The 19,400-nt window shown below is 45.1% G+C and overlaps 1 protein-coding gene across 2 annotated transcripts in view; it reads right to left on the bottom strand.

Annotated features, from left to right (window-relative positions):
• Positions 1 to 19,400, bottom strand: part of Ets1 (ETS proto-oncogene 1, transcription factor) — a 121,451-nt gene that overhangs the window by 47,742 nt on the left and 54,309 nt on the right. The window contains exon 1 of one of the 2 annotated variants that reach the window (XM_057768247.1): positions 15,574 to 15,933. The exons of the other annotated variant lie outside the window; for it this stretch is intronic. Within the exon in view, the coding sequence (XP_057624230.1) occupies positions 15,574 to 15,655 (82 nt within the window). The 5' untranslated portion in view covers positions 15,656 to 15,933. Of the gene's footprint in view, positions 1 to 15,573; positions 15,934 to 19,400 lie in introns of those variants that run through there. 2 annotated transcript variants of the gene reach the window in all.

Below are 19,400 nucleotides of genomic sequence, written 5' to 3'. Positions count from 1 at the left end.
GATAAGAAGGCAGTAGCTAAAGCCACTCTCACCATCTGCCTGGGTCAGGTGGGAAAGAGAGGCCTGGACGCACTACCCTCATTCGATGCTAATGACTGGCTCTGCCTCATCAGGAAGCCATTAGGAAATTGCAGCCACCACAGCCCAAGCTCCCCGGGCCTGTGTCTGTATGCAGCTGGTGAAAGCGCACATTACCCATTGCCTCCACCCTACAGTACCGGGCTTTACTCTACGGAGAAGCCTAAGCAAGCCACCACAGTATAGCAGCCCTTGAGTGCTGGGTAGAGGCAATTGGAAAGTAGGTCCCTAGGGATTGGAAGATGGAGAACTCCGTCAAGTGTGTACTTTGAGAACTCCTTGGGAACCTGTCCCTACAGATGACATGCCTTTATTCCATGGGTGTCCACTATAGGCCGTGGTGTGTAAGAAGGAACACCAAAGCCATTTTGAAATGAGGCACTTGTGATAATTGTGCAACTCTGTGAATGTACTAAAAGCCACTGAACTTCTGCTATATGAATTCTATCAGAAGAGATAAACCAGCTACTGACTCAGAGGGCAATGGGAGTACCTTGACAAATGACAGCCTAGACCCTGCACTAACAAGTGACCCTTCTGGTGAGACAAAAACCATGCTGGTAAATATGCAAACAGCAATGCATGCTCCCAACTGCACAGATGCCAAGACTTTGCAGAGAGACCAATGTGGCTGGATTCCAGAAGCTCTGGGAAGGGAGATAAAGAGGAGCCTGCAGACGTCCTGGGATGGGAGGGAACCAAGGTGACAAGTATGATGCCAATTATGGTGAAGGGAAAAGACCAAGAGAGCCTGGGACCTCCCACACCCACCTCTGACACATGGAAATGCTTCAGATGGCAGCTAGACTGTGTGTGCCTCCCTGAGACACTGTGGGAGAAGCTGGACAAGGGCCATTTCCAGAACAGACACCTGGTGTCAGTGACTTCTGGGAACACTTATATAGAGGCCCCAGACTCTGGCGGGTAGAAACTCTTGAGTCCCTAGTCCAGTGGTTCTCAACTTGTGGGTCACAACACTTTTGGCAAACCTCTATCTCCAAAAATAATTACACTATGATTGGTACCAGTAACAAACTTTTAGTTATGAATTAGTAACAGAATAAGTCTATGGTTGGGGTCACCACAACATGAGGAACTGTATGTATTAAAGGCACACAGCATTAGGACTGTTGAGAGCCACTACACTAATCCCAAGCCACGCCCAGAAGAGGCTTCCCTTGCCCTCACTTAAAGATCCTCAGAAGAAAATGTACCTTATACTCTGGTCCCCGCCTCTGGCTGAAGGTTTCTCTCCCAACCCCGAGGAGGTAACAGAAGAGGGGCAGATAGGATGGAACCTTGTGAAAACAGACATCTGCAGGGTACAGCATCCCAGATTGGGATCTGAAGAAGGCCCAGTCATAACACGGTAACAGCAAGAGCATTTGAGGCAACTTTCTAGCTGGCTAATAAGTTCTGTCCCCTGGAATGTCCCAGCACAACACTAACTGGTTCCCTGGCCCTTGTTCAAACGGCAGGGGCAGCACCCTTGATGAGTAAAGCAGGGAACAGAGACAGGAGAGAAAAGAGAAAAGGAGACCCGAGGGGCAGGAATCAAGAGGGCAAGGAAGGACTCTGTAGTTCAGGGAACATATGAAATGAAATTCAGAGGAAAGAGAGAACGTGCTTAAGAAATAATTCTCCAAGCCTTACACACCCTCCAGTTGGGATAAAGCCCCGACTTGGCAGCGGGCTCATTGCTGCTTTATAATATACTGAATTAGTCACTGGGTTAGCAAGCACATTTACACACACCGGCACACAGCTGTTTAAAGGCGCACGATCCCCTTTCCTCGGTGCCAGAGTCTAGCTGTAAATCATCTGGGGTAACCATCAACTGTGAAGCACAGCGGTGCATGGGTTTTAGGGAAAGTCTGGATGAACCAGGACAGTCCAGCAGGTGCCTGCTCAGGAACAGGATGAAGAACCCTGAGGAAAGACAGACCGTGGGAGGCTTCCGTGTCCTGAAAGTTTGCCAGGTAGATTCATCGCCTACACCTTCATTTGTACACCTATGAGGGATATCCTGGCTCAGCAAGTGACCCGAACCTCTACTTGCTAAGCTGGGGTATCTGGTAGTTGGTCTAGGCTACCTCCCCAAAAAAGACAAGAGTTCTGGAGCAAAGATACCGAAAACTATTGGAGATTCGACAATAAGCATCCTATGAGCCTCCTTGTTGAAGTTCGAAGGCCTGTGTCTGAAAATAATGATTTGCAGTTGGAAACCTGGCCAAAGCCTGAACTCAGATTTGGTAAGCATGTGAAGAGAGAGACTGGAAAATAATGAGCCACAGGACCGCTCTGGCTCACTTGGTTAAAGGGGTGTCAAGTGGAAAATTTTCTGTAACCAGGTTAACAGCAACCGCAGTTTTAACAACCACCGAAGTAAGAACGGTGTCAGCTCAGCAGCAAAGGAGGACTGGGACAGAACCCGGTGGGCTAAGACAATGGTGACACCATTTCCTGAGACCCTGTGGTGTGGTTCGAAGGAAGGGAAAAGGAATTTAGAGGAATTATCTCTAATCCTTTCCATCACCGTGGAAGGGCTTTATCACCACCTTCCTATGTGGATCCAGAAAAGCACGCCTTGGAGAAGCTAAGTCATTTGCCTTAGGACAAGTTTGGGAGTGACAACCCCGAAATCAAAGCAGGGCTATCTCAGGTGCTGTTACTGAGGAACATGCTTGACCCAAGGGCAGAGATCACTTTGTACTGGAAACCTAACTATGAGCCTTTCCTTTCGATTAGTTCTCATTTGTCAATCAAGAAAAGTGAATGCTCTGTAACATACGATTATGCTAAGTAACCCACGGCACAACTAAATCCACCTGACAAACTTAAGAACCCAGCACTAATGACTAAATGAGATGAATCACATTTAGATTCTGTTGGAACAGGAACGGGGGTGGGGGGGAGCTCCGCAAATACTTTGAGTGGCCTATGTAGGAGGAGACAAATGCGCACCCTGTGCCAGCCTTTGCTAACCCAAATTCTAACTAACCCCTTGGAATGGGTCGAGTGGTAAATACACTGGAAATATTACTTTCCTACAAGGCATGGCAGCTGGGAGCAACCAGAGCCTTGCTTCATCTTTGCTCACGTACCGAATGAGTCATGCAGGCAGGCAGTGCCCGCCGACCAGAGAGCCCTGTGAAGCCAAGGCAACTCACCAAGGCCCCATCTCCCTGAAACTCTTATTTTGTTCAATAAGTGCCCCAAAGCCACTGGAGTCTATGAAATGTCTAAGTTATCCTACGAGGCCACCCACTGCAGAAGACTGTGGGTAAGGGCAAAAGAACTGTTACTAGGGTACCCTAAGAGAGGCCTTATTGAAGTGTCCTTTTTAAAAAGAGAGTCAGCAAAGGACTCCGCCCCCTGCTGCTCCGCCTCCTGCTTTAAAGAGGTTAGCCTGGGTCCAGAAGGCAGATGTTGATTTATTCCATGTGCCTGTTTATTTTTCTACAAACATTCCTGCTGCATCAAGTGGCCTCCAGGCCTAAACTTCTGTCCCCTCCCTGGAAAGTTCTCAGGCATGGCAGAGCTCTCATATCATCCCCCACCCCGTTTCCAGTTGGTAACATGGGGGCCCAAGTGTGAATTCTGTGTGCAAGTTTAGCAAATTTGCTAGACACCTTTCATCTATCCATCTTGGACTTGAAAATACATGTTGGAAAATTTTCAAGCCCATCCCTACGGTAAATATTTATAATCCACTGGATGATTTTTTTTTTCCTAACCCTGATGATGAGGATCCTAGAAGGAAATAGAACACACAGAATTGAGTCCCAGGATTTCTTTCTCTTAAGAGTATTGGCAGGGTGTCTCTCCAAATGGGCGTGTCTGTTTAGGTTAGGATTTTTTTATAAAGGTCTAAATGCAGACCTGTGACTATGAGCCTCTACGGCCCTGAGAAAATTATTTGAAAATTTCTGAGATTCATTTTCTTATCTGAAAGAAATAGGGATAAACATTAACTTCACAGAGGTGATTAGAGGGTTTGACTGTTTCTGTAAAGCTCCTAGTGCCTTGGAGGTACTCTACAAACATTGCTTTCACCCCTCTCAGCCCCTATGCCTCAAGTACGGCAATGTGAAGAACACAATAACATTGCCATGTCTTGTAGAATACTTTATTTCTATCAGGATATAAGGAAGGTGTACGACTGACTCTTGATCTGTATGAGATCAAGGATGCGTTTCCTGTACACATGCATGTGAGTCACCTTGGAGAGCTCATCTGTACTGAGCATCAGCTCTCCGCACCACATCTCCCACTAATTTAACAACTCCATGCATCATCGGTGACTCGGGCACTTTCTACCCTATGGACTCTCCTACTCTCTCTTCCAAAGAATGACAGCTCACTCTGAGCAGCATCCTTCAAGGAGAATACAGAGAATATGAACAGCTAGCAATTACCTCAAGGCCTGGAGTAAAAACAGACTTAGCATCCTGAGTCTCACATCAGGCCGCAGAAGGACTGAGAAGAGGACCTCTTCAAGCCAGCTCCGTCCACAACAAAGGAACTGTTCAATCTAGGCAAGATAAGATCAAGGGCTCAACCCTTACGCCTGCTCTGAGCTACTCACAAGTAAGGGGTTCTAAGTCAGATACTGACCCTGGTTTGAGAAGAAGACTCACCTTGTGGATGCATTAAAATCAACTTTATGTGAGTTCTAAAATTTTCCTGACAAGAATTGAATGCTCAGACTAAAAAATACCAAACTTAAAACCTTTCTGTTTCTGCTATAATCCACTATACCATCCCCTCTCGCCCATCTCCACCTCCCCATGCTCCATCATCCAGAGAAACCCAGGGTACTGGTGGCTACTCAGGATTTACAGCCATTTACAAGAAAACAGTAGCAAGCCCATAAGAATACTTCTCAGGCCAAGAGTTTGTCATTTGACTGGGGAATGCACTGGCCTCCAGGTAGACCAAAACAAAGATCAAATCAGCGAGGGTGCTGATTTTTCCTAAGAATAATAATACATTATATTAGGGATCTGATCCAATCTAACTAACCTCTGAGTAGACACACACACACATACACAGTACCTTAGCAAATACCCTCTGTTTTAAATAGAAAGAATAAATTAGTCATCTAAGATATCATTAATTCTTGTGTGCATCTTGGATACAATTACTTTATATAACAGGTACTGTGACAGTCAGAATTTTTTACTCTGTTTTGTTGTTTTCCAGAAGCATGCTTATGGCTGTCCAACTTTCCTTCTACTCATCAAAATGGACCTCACATGACATAAATTAAGGTCTAGAAGACCAAAGCAAAGCACATTTTTTTTTAATTTAAAATAAGTAAACAGGGTTGGGGGATGCCTTAAAAACTTTACTTAAGGCTCAAGTTCAACCTTTCACAATGTAAAAGTGCATACTTGTCCAGTAGCCTATAGAAAAACCCACATTTCTTTTTTTTTTTTCTTAACAAGTAACTAACCTGTCATGCTATTCAGTTTGCCCAGTAGCCTGCTATTTTGAAGATCTATGACATTCTCCTAGATCTGACACCACAAGAGTCTGGGCAACCTGTCCAAAGCCCTATTTGTCCCAGGTATGTGGGATGCATTAAATATGTAGAAAATATGCAGAGGAAGGGTACTTCCAGCAACAGAGAAGGGGATGGGTGTCTTGTTGACATTTCAATCTCATGGCAGTGTTTATTATGGCTATTATGCAGGTGTTCATCAAACAAAAGAAATATTTAACATGAGTGACTGAATGGATATGCCAGGACATCTGATCAAGTCTGGCTTTGGTTCTGTCATTTCTTTGTGTGTGACTCTGAGAGAAGAACTTGGCCTCCCTGATGTATGATCCCCTTATTCACTAAATATTGGCATTTCAGAAGATCACTGGAATCTCTGATGGGTAAAGTCATATGTCCATCTTTAACACAGAACCAAGTTATGAGGCGTATTTCAGCAGACTGCTAAATGTGCATAGCAGACCTCAGCTTCCCCTCCAAATTCAGCATCTAAGTGCTTCAGAAAGCTGTGAGGATGGCATGCATGTAAGTTTAGAGTTGGCTGCAGCTGGACTTGAATGCACTTAGCACTTTCATAACAAGGTTTAACATCTTACTTCTGTGAAATGGGAAGAAATATTTGACTAGCACGGAATGGGATAAAACAATGTGGATCTTAGACAGAAACCTAACATCCAAAAGCTAAAAAAAAATAAAATAAAAATAAAAATGAACAAAACTCAACACCACCAAGAAAACCAAGATGAGTAGGAATTCTATGTGCCCACTGATAAGAATTAAATGGCAGTCTTCCTTGTTTTTCTCCCAGATAGACATGCTGAACTTAGGCCCTTGTTTCCCAAAGAAGGGCAACTGTGACAGATCTTTCTCAAAATGTAGAAATAACATCAATAAAATGAGATCACAGATAACCAATGTGCGTAGGCGACTCTGCAGCCGCAAAGGCAACCTTTGAGAAGCAAGAGGGTCGGTGTTTACCACACCCAGTGCACGGTTATAGCTTCCTGGACGGCTGGCAAGCTAAAGCAGGTGGTACCCTGTCTGCCCCCAACTCCACCAGGCCGGCCGTGCCCGTGGAGGGGTCAGCTGGTTGCTGCTCAGGAACCACCTGTGAGTCCCACAAGCAAGCATGGGCCCTTCCCTCTGTGCAAACAGGCAGTAAGGACCTTGACTCACTGGGCTTGTCAGGAATTGGTGCTGAGGTGGCTCACAGCAGAGTACATTCCTGCTGCAGGAGGGGACTGTTTCTCAACAGAATAGAACAACAACAAGGGGCAGCGTCCATGAAATAAGCCATTACTCAGACCACATGGGCAGCTGTGAGGACACAGCTGGGTCGCCTGCTATACTTACCAGACTACTAACCCACATCTCTCTTCCTCCCATTCAGACCCCTCACTGGAGCTGCCTTCAGCTGGTCCTGCTACCAGAGCTTATGCAAAAAGGAAATTGTGTATTAGGAGCCCAAGAGGAGACATGACTCTTGGCCCAGCATTACCCTGAGATGACATATTCAGAAATGAACACAGACAACTTTGAGACAGGGCTTAAGAGTAGAGCACTCAGTTAACATGTGGTACTCATGACTGCTCTGAGCAATTCCTTCATCAGTTCCTAATACCTTTCTGTGATGTGTTCTTTACAGAGGTACCCAGAATTCCCCGGTGAGCTATCAACAGAACTGAGGGCTCTCTCTAGCTCATTACCAGCCTTTACTGCGGCCTAAAGTCACAAGATATCAGTGTTAAGAGAAACCTTGCAGGTTATCTTCTTTAGCTAACTTATTTGACTAATTAGGAAAGTGCAATTCAGAATAAATAAAATTGCTTTCCCCAAAGTCACACAAACAGGTACACAGCATCCTCCTGACTCCCTGGCTTGTCTCTCTGTCTCTATCTCTCTGTCTCTGTCTGTGGTGTTGAGCCTACAAAGTAAACCGTATATATCACACATGGTACTTAATTCCACTCTGCTGATAGGCCATGTTCTTCAGTCATGCCCACTCTCCATTGAACTCTGAACATTAGTAGTATCTGGATGATGTAAGAAAACCCATGCACAAGTCATGACATTAACCAAAAACTTAGGCAAAAAAAATAGCAAGAAAAATAAGGATCAGTATAAAATCAGTCACATGAAAAGTTTTCCACTGTGAGCTCTCTGTGATGAATTTTCAAAAATACACTTTAAATCAGACTATCATGCCACATTTTTTTTGAATGTGAATGATGACAAGGAATTGCCTTAGGAAAATAAGAGTTTCACTCCACACACACACACACACACACACACACACACACACACCATTAATTGAAGAACATTTACAAGGCCTGGCCTATAGTGAGAGCTCCTAAAGCCTTAAAAAAGAATTTCATCTATAAACACAAGTGCCTGACTAAGTTATTTTCCATTCTTACCTTCAAAATATGTACCTGATTGATTCTGCCATGTTCGTTGAGGTTTAACGCCTATTCTGATAAACTGATATAGAGGTTTTAGCAACTAACAGTATGAGTAGGAGGGAAAGTAATGCAAGAAAAAAAAAAGTTCAGCCCTTTCCAAAACCTACTCAGTAACCCTGCTCTGTCCTTGAAACTGCCTACTCAGTAACCCTGCTCTGTCCTTGAAACTGCCATACTTTTTTTAAGTGTTGAAATTTTTTTATTATTTAAATGTTGTGCTTGTGAGGGTTGGGTCCCCTGGAGTTGGAGCTACAGACAGCTGTGAGACACAAGCCAGGGTTTCTGGGTACCTAGAACTCAGATCCTCTACAAAAGCAGTATGTTCTCTTAAGTAATGACCATCTCTCCAGCCCCACCCCCTTTTCTGAAGGGCAAAGGTCTTCATGAGGTTCCCTATGTCTCTCAGAATCAGGCATCTAACTTCTCTCTCTACTCTATGATCAATACTTTTTCCTTCAAGTCATTCTTTCCTTCCAAACTTGCAATGTTATCATGCTTTTCTATATTAAAAATAACTCTTCCCTTGTTCTTATGGCTCCTTCAAATTCCTCCAAGGGGCCCCTGATCTCCAGAAAACTGACCACGAACTACTGAAAAAATTCTAGCCAAGAACTATTGAAAAAGACACTCATCAGGCATAGAAAATACAAGGAGCCCTGGACGCAAGCACACGGGAAAGATAACATCGGAATCATCCTGACCAGCCACAGATATATGTGTTTTACATGTTTGGAAATGGCATCACAAACAGCGAGAACAGGCCCAAGACTGTCCACCACGCTACCCGAGACAAAAAGTTCTGGTCCAGGACAAAGCTTAGTCCCGAGGACGATGTTTTTAAAAGTCTATGAAATGCCACTTAAATTCCTTTTATTCTTTTATTAATGCTTTTGCACTCTTCCTGCCCTCCTTCCTTCTCATTTTTTTAGCCAAAAGGGATGTTGCAACTGAACTCACCGTTCCTCACCTCCTGAGCAGATGAGGGTTTGTATAATATTGTTTTGTTCTCATCCACTTGAAAGACAAAAAGAAAACCTACTTTGTTTTCTTTTCACCTCATTTTTATTTAACCTTAACATTATAAAAACTCATATTGGATAACCCTTACGACAAAACAAAGTTCTAATTATCTTCACTAATATACTGATATTTCCTGTCCCCCCAACTTTGAGTTCATTTTTCTCACTCACACATTTACTTGCCCCCAGCCCCAATACACACACACTTCCTGCAAAAAGTATACAGTTCCCCTGTGGAACTCTGCAAAACACACTTAGCGGCTTATCAGTTACCCATGGCTTCTTCAAGTTTCAAGTACTCAGTATGAACTAGTGTGAGGTGGTGTCTCGGGGGCTAAGGAACCTTATGCTTTACATGGAAGATGAATTGAAAAGTATTGCTCTTCAGAGTCGAGAGAAAACATGAAACTCTGACTAGTCCAGCTTGCCTGTTTTGGATAGTGTAAACCTAAAAATGAGCAACTGACAGAGAATGTTCTAGAGAATAGTCTGGACTAAATTTGGATGCCTAAGCTTGGAAACCGTCTTCTGATGGGAAGGTCCTACTTGATGTTTTATCGTTCTGTTGAGATTATTGCTAATACACACACCTTCAGAGTGTCATGTGGGTGGTAAGTTATATGATCCTCCTGTCTATACTGCTCCAGGATCTCAAATCCAGCTGCCTAAAGATGCTCAGAGCTAACAAGGTCTAATAACACTGAGAAGGTCAATTTCTATCTCCCTGAAACAGAACAGAAAGCTCCAGAAAGAAGCAGTTGAATAGTATGTGAAGGAAAACAAAAACCAAAACAAACAACCCACCCACCGCATTTTGGGTGGTGATAGGATTGAGCACAGCAGGGACAGTGGGGAAGAACCTGACATCAAGATTTCTAACTTGTACTGCAGTATGTTATCCTTATCACAGGCCTCTGCCTTGATATATACTATATACTACCACCCTATGTACAGATCAATTCCTTCCAGCATAAGGATCACAGACTAGCCAGGTGCAAGAAAAAGGTAACTCAGACAGACATAGGCTTCAGATACATAGTCAAGTTAAAACAGCTTATTGGTGTAATTTGGGAAACATTTGCTGAAGTTTTGTAAACAGGTATATCAATCCAACTAAAGAGAGAAGACAGATGATCATGAGTGAAAAGGACAGATTAGGGAACAGCTCTGACCTTTCTAATCCTGAATTAAGGACAGTGTAACAGCTATAAGCAGAAAAAAAATCTAAAATTCTGCAAAAAGGTAAATGCTACTTGTGATTCCATCTGAGCAGAGTACGGAACAATGCATCATTATGGAACTAATAAATACAGCATGGATCTATCTATTCATAAACAAGTTCCTCTTTATGATGGCTGCATGGCTCAAGGATGCTAAATAGTTGAAGAATCACTCTCCATAAGGCAATGGTAAAGGAATCCCCACCTTGACCATGGATGAGGAACCAGAGTCTGTTTCTCAATGAGCCATGGGCTGATGGAACTGCCCTACCTTCCCTATCGGCCCTCTGAACATATGCCCTGACACAGTAACTGGAGTCAAAAATAAATAACTTTTAGGGGGAAAGGTAGCGGTTATTTGCTGTGTAGAGACCAAATGAAATGAACCCCGGCCTCCTTACAAAGCAGGAAATCGAACTTGAACTGCCTTCAGTTTGCCAGTCAACATCTTTCGCCATCCAGACTTGAAACAATGGAGTTCACGGCAGCACCGGTGACAAAGGAGATAAAGTGGGCAGAAGCTAGAGGGTCAGGGACTTGATGGTCCCATCAGAGACCAAGGCTGGAATGCCTGAAAGTCACTGAAACACAGAATCCTGGTTCTGCTTCACCATCTGAGGTCAGAGTGACTGGAACCATAAGCATCTTCCAAAAGATACACATCTGGATGGCCATGCCTGGAGACACCCTTTCACCAAGCTCTCTATGGTACACAGGTGACAACTCCGCTCAAGGGAGTCTTTCAGGGATGGCAGGGAACCCCTATACTCCCTGAGCCTCCAAAGCGTCAGCCAGCACTGCCTTCTTATATAAAGTAGACTGTGGTTTAATTACCAGAGTTGCTGAAAATAACATAACACTTTTGCTTCAGGTACAAAATGCCTGCCGCAATCTCACCAGTGTCTAAGTTTCTAAAGTGTGGCCTCAGAAAAGGTATGGATGTCTATGAATATCACTTTCTCCATCTGGGATAAGTAACATTTCCCCCGAGTTGAGTGTGATCAAGTGCTCCCGTGAGCAAGTGTGTCAGCATGTGAACATACAAAGTGCACCCAATGCACATTTCAGGAGCTCCCTACGACAGTTGGCTAACAAGAATCTACCATCAACATAAGCTCCGGGAATGCCATCAGAGCTAGTTTTCATTCCGTCTATAATTACGCTGCTGCGTGTGCCAATGGGAATTAGCCACCATGCTCTGAAACAGGGAGATTCTTTCCTGGAAAATCCTGGCAGCCGCTAACCAGCTCTTGCTTTTGCAGAAACTGTGGTGGGGCCCAGAGCAAGCTGGTTTGGGGAAGTTGACCACGGCCGCTTTGTCTCCTAGGAGAGAAGATGTTCCTACAGGGTGGTCTGGGCTCTTTAAGAGGGAAGGAAAAAAAAAGTTACATGGACAAAAAGAAAAAAAAAAAAAACACAGCAACACAAACCAACAAAAAAATGCCAGGAATGCAAGCTCTGCCAACCAAGTAAATAAATAAAATGTGAGATATTTTATAATAACTGGACAAGACACATTTCTCAACCAAGCAAGATGGAAAAAAACTTTACTTTCCCCCCAAAACTCTGCAAATGTCCCCATTGTCTTTGGACTTGGAAGAGTTCCTGCTCTGAGGTATCACTGACGGGCTCTATCACCCAGAGGAAGACACCAGCCTCTGGACCACGCACAGCGGCAATCGGGCCTCGCCATACCTGCTGTCTACAGCTCAGAACACAGCCACTCGGGTGAGATGTCAGGCTAGGAAATCTTTTTCTCTACTCTACCTTCCTCCCCAAGTGGTCGATTTGGGGCACATATATACACCACCCTCCAGATTCCCTACCAAACTTGCCAAGGTCTTCTGAAAGTTCTAACTAGTCAACGTTTCTGTTGACTTGCTTTTTCATTAACTGCTCAACAGACTCCATGACCGGTCTGGCACTGAGTTAAGATTTTCCACATTTTCGGGTTTCATCTTCATCCAAGGATTAATACACTCATTTCACACATGCAGGAGCTGGGGCACAGGGAGATTAAGCAGTCTGCCCAAAGTCACACAGCTACTAACTGGGGATTCACACCCAGACAAGCTGGCTCCACAGTCGCTGTCTAAACCACGGGGCTATTTAGTCACTGACAGTGTGGTAAGTGGGATCTAGAACCACGGTGAGCAAGTGATCTAGAGGGCCCGGAACTCTCCCCTTTCTGGCTTCCAGTAACACAAAGACTGCCCCAAACTGAGAAGTACTTGCTTCTTCCTATCTTGAGGGACAGTAACAGTCCCCAGGGAATGGATATCCTCAAAGAGAGATGGAAGTAGGGGCTGAACCTTTTAAGTCTTACAAATGGGCAAACAGCCAGGATGAAAACTGTTCCTCTATGGCCATTGTCTTCGCCTCCCTATAAAGGTGGAGTGGAACGGGAGGGAGGGGAATAAAGAAGCAGCGTCTGCTCCCACACCCTGATGTCACAGCCTCATCCACTGTTAAGGAAGGAACCAGGAACAAGTCAATGCTACCTTTGGTTTAAACCTGTATCAGGCCTGAGAGAAGTGTGCAATGAAATTAGTATGCCCCGCTTTACACTTACAGGGGAAATTGAATGCCAGTGTTATTTTAAAGTATATATTAACTTGATATTTGATGCAGTCAAAAATCCTGTCAGACCTCAACATTAAGCCAAAGTGAATAAAGGTTCTCGGTAAAGTCCTAGCCACAGAGAGGCTGACAAGTATCCCAGTTCCTCTGTCTCCAGTTTCAACCCTCAGACTGCCCACTGCATCTCTTTGAATCTAGGAATCTGTAGAGGGGAGGGGAAGGAAGTTCTGGTTTATTCTCCGAGGTAACATCACACCCTACGATTGTCTCCACACATAAGAAACTTAGCAATATAACAGAAAGCAATAAAAAAAAAAAAAAACAATAAACACGAAGGTCACAGTCCTGGATGCAAAGCCATGCAATTTAGACACAGGTGGCCTATGAGTCTGATGGACCAGGTAAAGCTGCACCTAATTTCTTATTTTTCTACTCGTGAAAGCTGGCAGTCCTGGCCATCTCTGCAACCCAAAAATTTAAGTCTCCATTGAAGTTTCTCTGTTGCGCTTCCCAAAGGAAACCTGCAGTATTACTCAGTGTCTATACGCTGACAAGTTACAATCAGGGACTCATTTGTCTTCGGCCACTGGCTCTGTGGAGAATTTTGCCTAAGTGGCTTAACTGTTCTGTGCCTCTAGCTCCCCATCTGAGGGAAGAACGTAATATTTTCATAAATACAACCACAACCCAGAAAAAAAATTATAATGATCAACAAATTATTGTTATTCATTTTCTCTAAGAAAGTACCAGAAAAAAAAACTCATCATAGTAAATAGCACAAGATTCCTGATTTCCTGGACCAAAGGAAATTTTGTTGCTGCACTGCATTGACACTCACTTTTAAAACCTGGCCAGTGGCTTGGAAGCTTTTTTTTTTTTTTTTTGAAAATGGATTTTACTGTATTGCTCAAGTTGGTTTTAAATGCACCATGTAGCCATGTAGTTCAGGTTCACTTCCAACTTGCATTCCTTGAACACTTTTTCTGATGAGAAAAAGCCAGTGTAAAGACACCTTGTATGACTGCAACATTAGGCCTGCCCAGATCTATTTTACTGGTGGGACAGCTCAATAAAGTTACTTGCCCCACAATTTATTTTTATCAATAACTGAAGTAATAGCATCAAATGCTTTAAAATCTCAAATATTTAATATTTAATTACCAAAAAACATGCTTCAGATGTTTCTATGATCTAAAACACGTGCTGCAAGGGGCTCTCACTCGCGACAGGTATGTGAACTGACGTAATATACATGATGTTTCCCAGATGCCCAAATCTGTCTCTTCCCCATAAACACACATTGCACATATAAACAAGCCATCCTTAAGGAAAGGGCCTATTAGTTGAGTTTATATCTTCGCTGGGAACTCTCCTTTCACTTCTGCTATATATGGTTTCAATCAATTGTAGCACAGAGAACTTCTGGCTCCCTTGAACACTCAAAAACAACCTTGAGAGCATCGATTCTACCTGTAGCTCTCAGTGCCAGAGAAGTCTCCACTGCCCCAGGAAAGGCCTCAGCATGGTTCTGACTGTCATCACACTGTGACAAGACACAAGCCCAGCTTTTATACAGAGTCAGTTCCGTGATGAATGTCAGGAGAGTTGGGGGGGTGGGGTGGCGAGGGATGGGACCCAAATGTCCTTATTAACATTTTGAAGCATGTCAGAATGTCAAAACCTCATTTTGGCTTGTTTGTTTGAAAGTTTAAAGAAAGGGTTAAAATACGGAATTCACTCCTGCAGAGAAAAAGGTTAGGGAACAGCAACTAAACTTACTGATAATTGGACCCAATAGAGATTTGTTTTGTGACAGATGATTAGTCCCCAAAATGCATCGCCTTCTCCTTGTATCCTTCTATATCCTTTCCCCTCAAAGTCGCTCTTCTCTGAGGCCAGCTGGAAGCTCCCTATCCTAAAAGGAGGCACAACTCCCTCTCAAACTACGCTAGCTTCGGAGATCCTGAAGAGTTGATTCCATCTGCTGAGCACTAAAATTTCCTTCTAAGACAGAATTCAGTGTCTTTACTATCCCTCTCTTCTTTAAATCCTTTAAGCCTTCTAAATGAAACCATGAACCAACGACACTAAGTCACATCTGGTGTTGGGATGCTTTCCTGCTTCTAGGACCTTTGGTACCAGACGACAAAACACGGCAGAGAAAGCCAGCGAAGTTAGTAACCTACATGAATCCCCAAATTAAACAGATTCATTTCATTTCTCCTCCCGGTACCTCTTCAACCTAGCAAAGAGGACCCTAAGGGACCTGTGACAGAGACGCTCAGGACTCAAGAGTGCTGGAAATGTGCTTGAAGGCCAGGCAATTCGCCAGACACCCTTTCGGCACTCCGCAGAGCCCTCCCATTAAGTTCCATTCTGGGGAGACACGGAGTTAGGGGGTGACCTGAGAGGCAGTGTCAGCCCCCCTTGCTTACGTGAAGGTTCTCGCTTATGTGGGAAAATTGAAACACCAGAATTAGGACGCTGGAATATCTATAAGCTTCTTCCCATTAGTCACAAAAAAAAAAAAAAAGCAGCTGTGAAAATAAATACCACCACCCCCCCCCAAAAAAAAAAACACAAGGGTCTCGGGCCACCAACAGTCAGTCGTCCTGGCCTCTGCATCCATGGCTCCTGAGGGAGCAGCGCAACCCTGAGAAGTGGAGGGGACCCAGAGCTGGGGTGGGGGCCTTGATGTCGCCACTCACCCGGGGAGGGAAAAAGCTCCAAATCCACTTTTTCTGTCTTGATGATGGTGAGAGTCGGCTTGAGATCGACGGCCGCTTTCATGGTGCCGGGAGTTGAGGGGGCCGGCGGGATGAGAGCAAGTTTGTTGTAAATGTTGTTTTGCTTTTTAATGGGGATTTTGAACCCGGGGGGAAGGGGACAGGGCGAAGCCGACTTTCTTCCCTAAAATCTCAAATTCCCGCTGACTGCCTGCCCCGCGGGAAGGTGCACACCCAGCCCGTCAGCACGAAGTTGGCACTTGGCTGAGCAGAGAGCGCGCTCGGGTCCCAGCCTCGCCCGCGCCTCGCTCGCCCGCCCGCTCGCCCGCCCGCCCGCTCGCTCGCTCGCTCCCCCGTCCCCGGCGCTCGCTCTGCTGGCCGGCGCTGGCGCCGTGCAGCTCGCCTCGGCTTTAGGGCGTTCCTCCCGAAGCCCAGGCCCAGGGTCCCAGCGTCTGCCCTGCCCACTCCGCGGGGCGGCGGGGGCGGGGCAGCGGGGGCGGGGCCTAGCTCCCGCAGCCAATTACCGCCGGCCTCCCAAAAGCGAAAGGAAGGGCGGGCTCGCCGGACCCGGACCCCGCAAAGCTGCGCAGCCCCGGCTACTCCGGAGTCAGGGCAAGGGCCTCAGGCCACCTCTGGTGAGAAAGGCGGGCGCGGGTAGCTGGCGTCCAGGGGCTGCTGTCACGGTCTCGGGAAAGTCCGTCTGATTCTGCACGCATTCTTGAGGGCTTGGTCACCGCTGCGGCCCGCTCCGGTAGCAGCATAGTTTTCCAAGTGCGTGTACATCATTCATTCACAAAGCTTGACACACAGGACGTGAGGCCTGCTTGGGTACGCACCGAGGGGCGCGTGCGGGGGATTCCACAGCGGGTGTTCTGGGAGGCCTCCAGCCGAGACATGACTCAGAATCCCACCCTCGGGATGGTTAAGTGACAAGGGTAGCCAACATTGGTGAACGGAAAACCTTAACCAGCTTCCCAGCTCAGAACCAAGCCTGTCGGAGACCCCCAGAACTCAAGCCCCAAAGCTCCTGGATTAAACGGGGAGTCCAGAACCCATAACTCGTTCTTCTGCTCTATTAGAAAAAAGTTCCAATATCCTTTTCTACATCACCACATCCACCAGCACTCTGGTGTGAATCTCTGCGACTCATCGCTAGCCCAGAGAATCACGGTGCACATCGTTGTTATATTTGGGAACTCCCAACGCTCCAGATAAAAAGGCAAGCCAGGATAATCTATAGGTTGCCACCGATAATTAGCTAACATACATTAACAAATTACCCAGGACATGGTAGCGCATGTGTAGCCGGAGCAAGGCACTGACATCTACCTTTGATTAAAAGACAACATAAATCTTCCTGAGCAGCCTCAGGGAAGGCTATTCTTGGTACTGTTTCCTGATTTCTAAGCATGTGATGCTCTCCCACCCCATGTCTGCAACTGTTAACTTCTGCTCTAGGAAATTCCAACACACCTGCTAACTTTCATCTAAGCATGTTTTGGGGGGCTTTTTGTTGTTGTTGTTGTTGTTGTTGTTGTTTGTTTTACCCCCTTTGGGCTTTAGCAGTGTACAGGATTTCCAAAGCAAATCAGGGTGAAGAAACGGCAATAGAGTGTCAGTCTTTGGGTCCTGGTCCAACCTCCGGGCTCCACCCTTCTTGGTCACCAGAGAAAAATATGTGTATGTGATAATCCTCTTTTTTTTTTTTTTGAAAGAACAAAGACTGTTGCAGTCCAGCTGTGTTTCTGCAAGGTATGAGAAAACAATGCTGGCCTCCAGATGACAAGAACAGACACTTCGGATCCTGGGAAAAGCTTAGGGAACCAGCTGATGAATAGATTGTACATCCACATGCCAAACAAGCAGCAAGGGACAGAATCTTGAGCTGGTCCTGACTTACTGTGACATCTGGAGAACTGAACAAGCGAACAGTTTCTTGGGGGAATTTCATTTTGTTGTTTTGGTCTTAGGAAAATGCTGGAGAGTTCTACTCTATTTGCAAAAACAGCTTGCTCAGAATCACTCCTTTTCTCTCTCTCCCACGGGTCACACCTCTCTTCCTCTACTACACTAGTGTCTAGTTCCACTACTGCTTACATGCGTGCATGTGAGACACTCAAGCCACCAAGAGAGCGCTGTAGACATTTTCTGCCCTGGCAACAGGGAGGGAATGTATTCCTTGTAAACCTTGCACAGTGCCCGTCCATTTGTAGATCTTCCTGTTCCCCTCCCTGTCCCAAAGTGCAGGAGCTCAAATGTGCTAATGTCCAAACCAGAAAGTGGGTTGGGATGATACTGAAGGCAAATGTTCCCAACATCACTAGGCCTGTGAAGAGCCCTGGATCTGGCTGAAAGGCCCTGTAGGATGAAAAGCACTGAGAGAGAACCAGTTAAGACAGTTTTACATGTTTGGGACATTAATAATCCAACCAGGACAGAGGACAGTAGCTCACTTAATTAATGTTTGACAAATGGAATTGGTATTCTCTTTATAACACAAGTAGATTTTTTTCTTTAAACATTCTTAGGGAGTTTAAAAGACATTACTATATATATATATATATATATATATATATATTCTTTATACCTGAGCACACTGTTTCAAGACTGATGGTTTTTAAGGCACCTGGCAGGGACAGAGGGAGGGGAAAGTGGGGGGGAGGTAAGTAATGTCTCTTTTGAGTTTGCTTTTTACTGGGGAGAGAACTGATTTGTATCTTTAAAAACCCTCAGAGTCTAGCAAATTACTTCTGACCAAAGGTTGGGACTCTGGAGAATAGGGATATTGAGTCCAAAAAGGCATGAATGGCATCCAGACAGGAGTCACCTTTATACAGGGATGTCCTCACCACAAGGAGCATTGAGCAAAAAATAATAATCTCCGTTCTACCCTCAATCCTACCCCAGACTCACTCAGTAAGTATATAAAAATGCATTTAATTTCAAAGACTTCTGGAAGCTCCTGCCTTCCTCTGCAGAAGTGTGCTAGAATTCTCTGCCTTCTGAACCTTTAAAAATAGGCCTCTCTGAAGGGAACACAAAAACATTCGACCACTAACAACTGATCCCAAGCGAGTTCATGACTCACAGAGGCTGACTTACTGGTAGAAATGTAAGGTTTTTTTTTTAACAAGCTCTCAAGCTCTCAGTTAGCAACCTGTCTAAGCTGCACTTGTGGTCTCCTTTCAGGCTGAGAAAAGCCAACAGGCCCTGTCATACCCTGAAAAACACGTCAGAAACTTAACTCTGTACCAAGCGGTTTCTATTTGGTGCAAAGTATGGGGGGGGGGGGTGGAGTAAAGAAAAAAAACTGCCCCAGGCTTCAATATCTACCATTTAAGCAGCAATAAAATGGAAAGTTGGAGATAAGCAGGAAATTAAAATAACTATCAATTAAACTGTAATTCCAAAAGGCCTCAGGGTCAGCTTAGGAACTAAGCCAGGGACTCAGAAGGTGGTGTGGCTGAGTGCAGGCTGGCTCTGTGACCTCACCAAGGCCACTTAACCTTTCTGGTGTCACAACCTCATCTCTGCTTCAGGGAATAAAACCACCCCTGGATCTTTCTAGCATGGAATACACTCATTAGCTATTGTTCGAGTAATACAATAAACAATGGACCATAAGAGAGCTGCGGTTGTTTGGCAGAAAGGGAGGAGGGTGGGGAGGATTGAAGGCCCATTGGGCCCAGAAAACTCTGTAATAAACAGAGATACTGAGCAGCAAGGGTTCAGAAGTGAGATTCAGATTTTTAACTTAACCAACTTGCTCTTACTAAGTTACTAAGGTAAACCACTTAGTCCTGAAACTC

This window comes from Chionomys nivalis, chromosome 4 (assembly GCF_950005125.1).
Source record: "Chionomys nivalis chromosome 4, mChiNiv1.1, whole genome shotgun sequence".
Classification (NCBI taxonomy): Eukaryota; Metazoa; Chordata; class Mammalia; order Rodentia; family Cricetidae; genus Chionomys; species Chionomys nivalis.
This window is presented reverse-complemented; position numbering and strand designations above follow the sequence as displayed.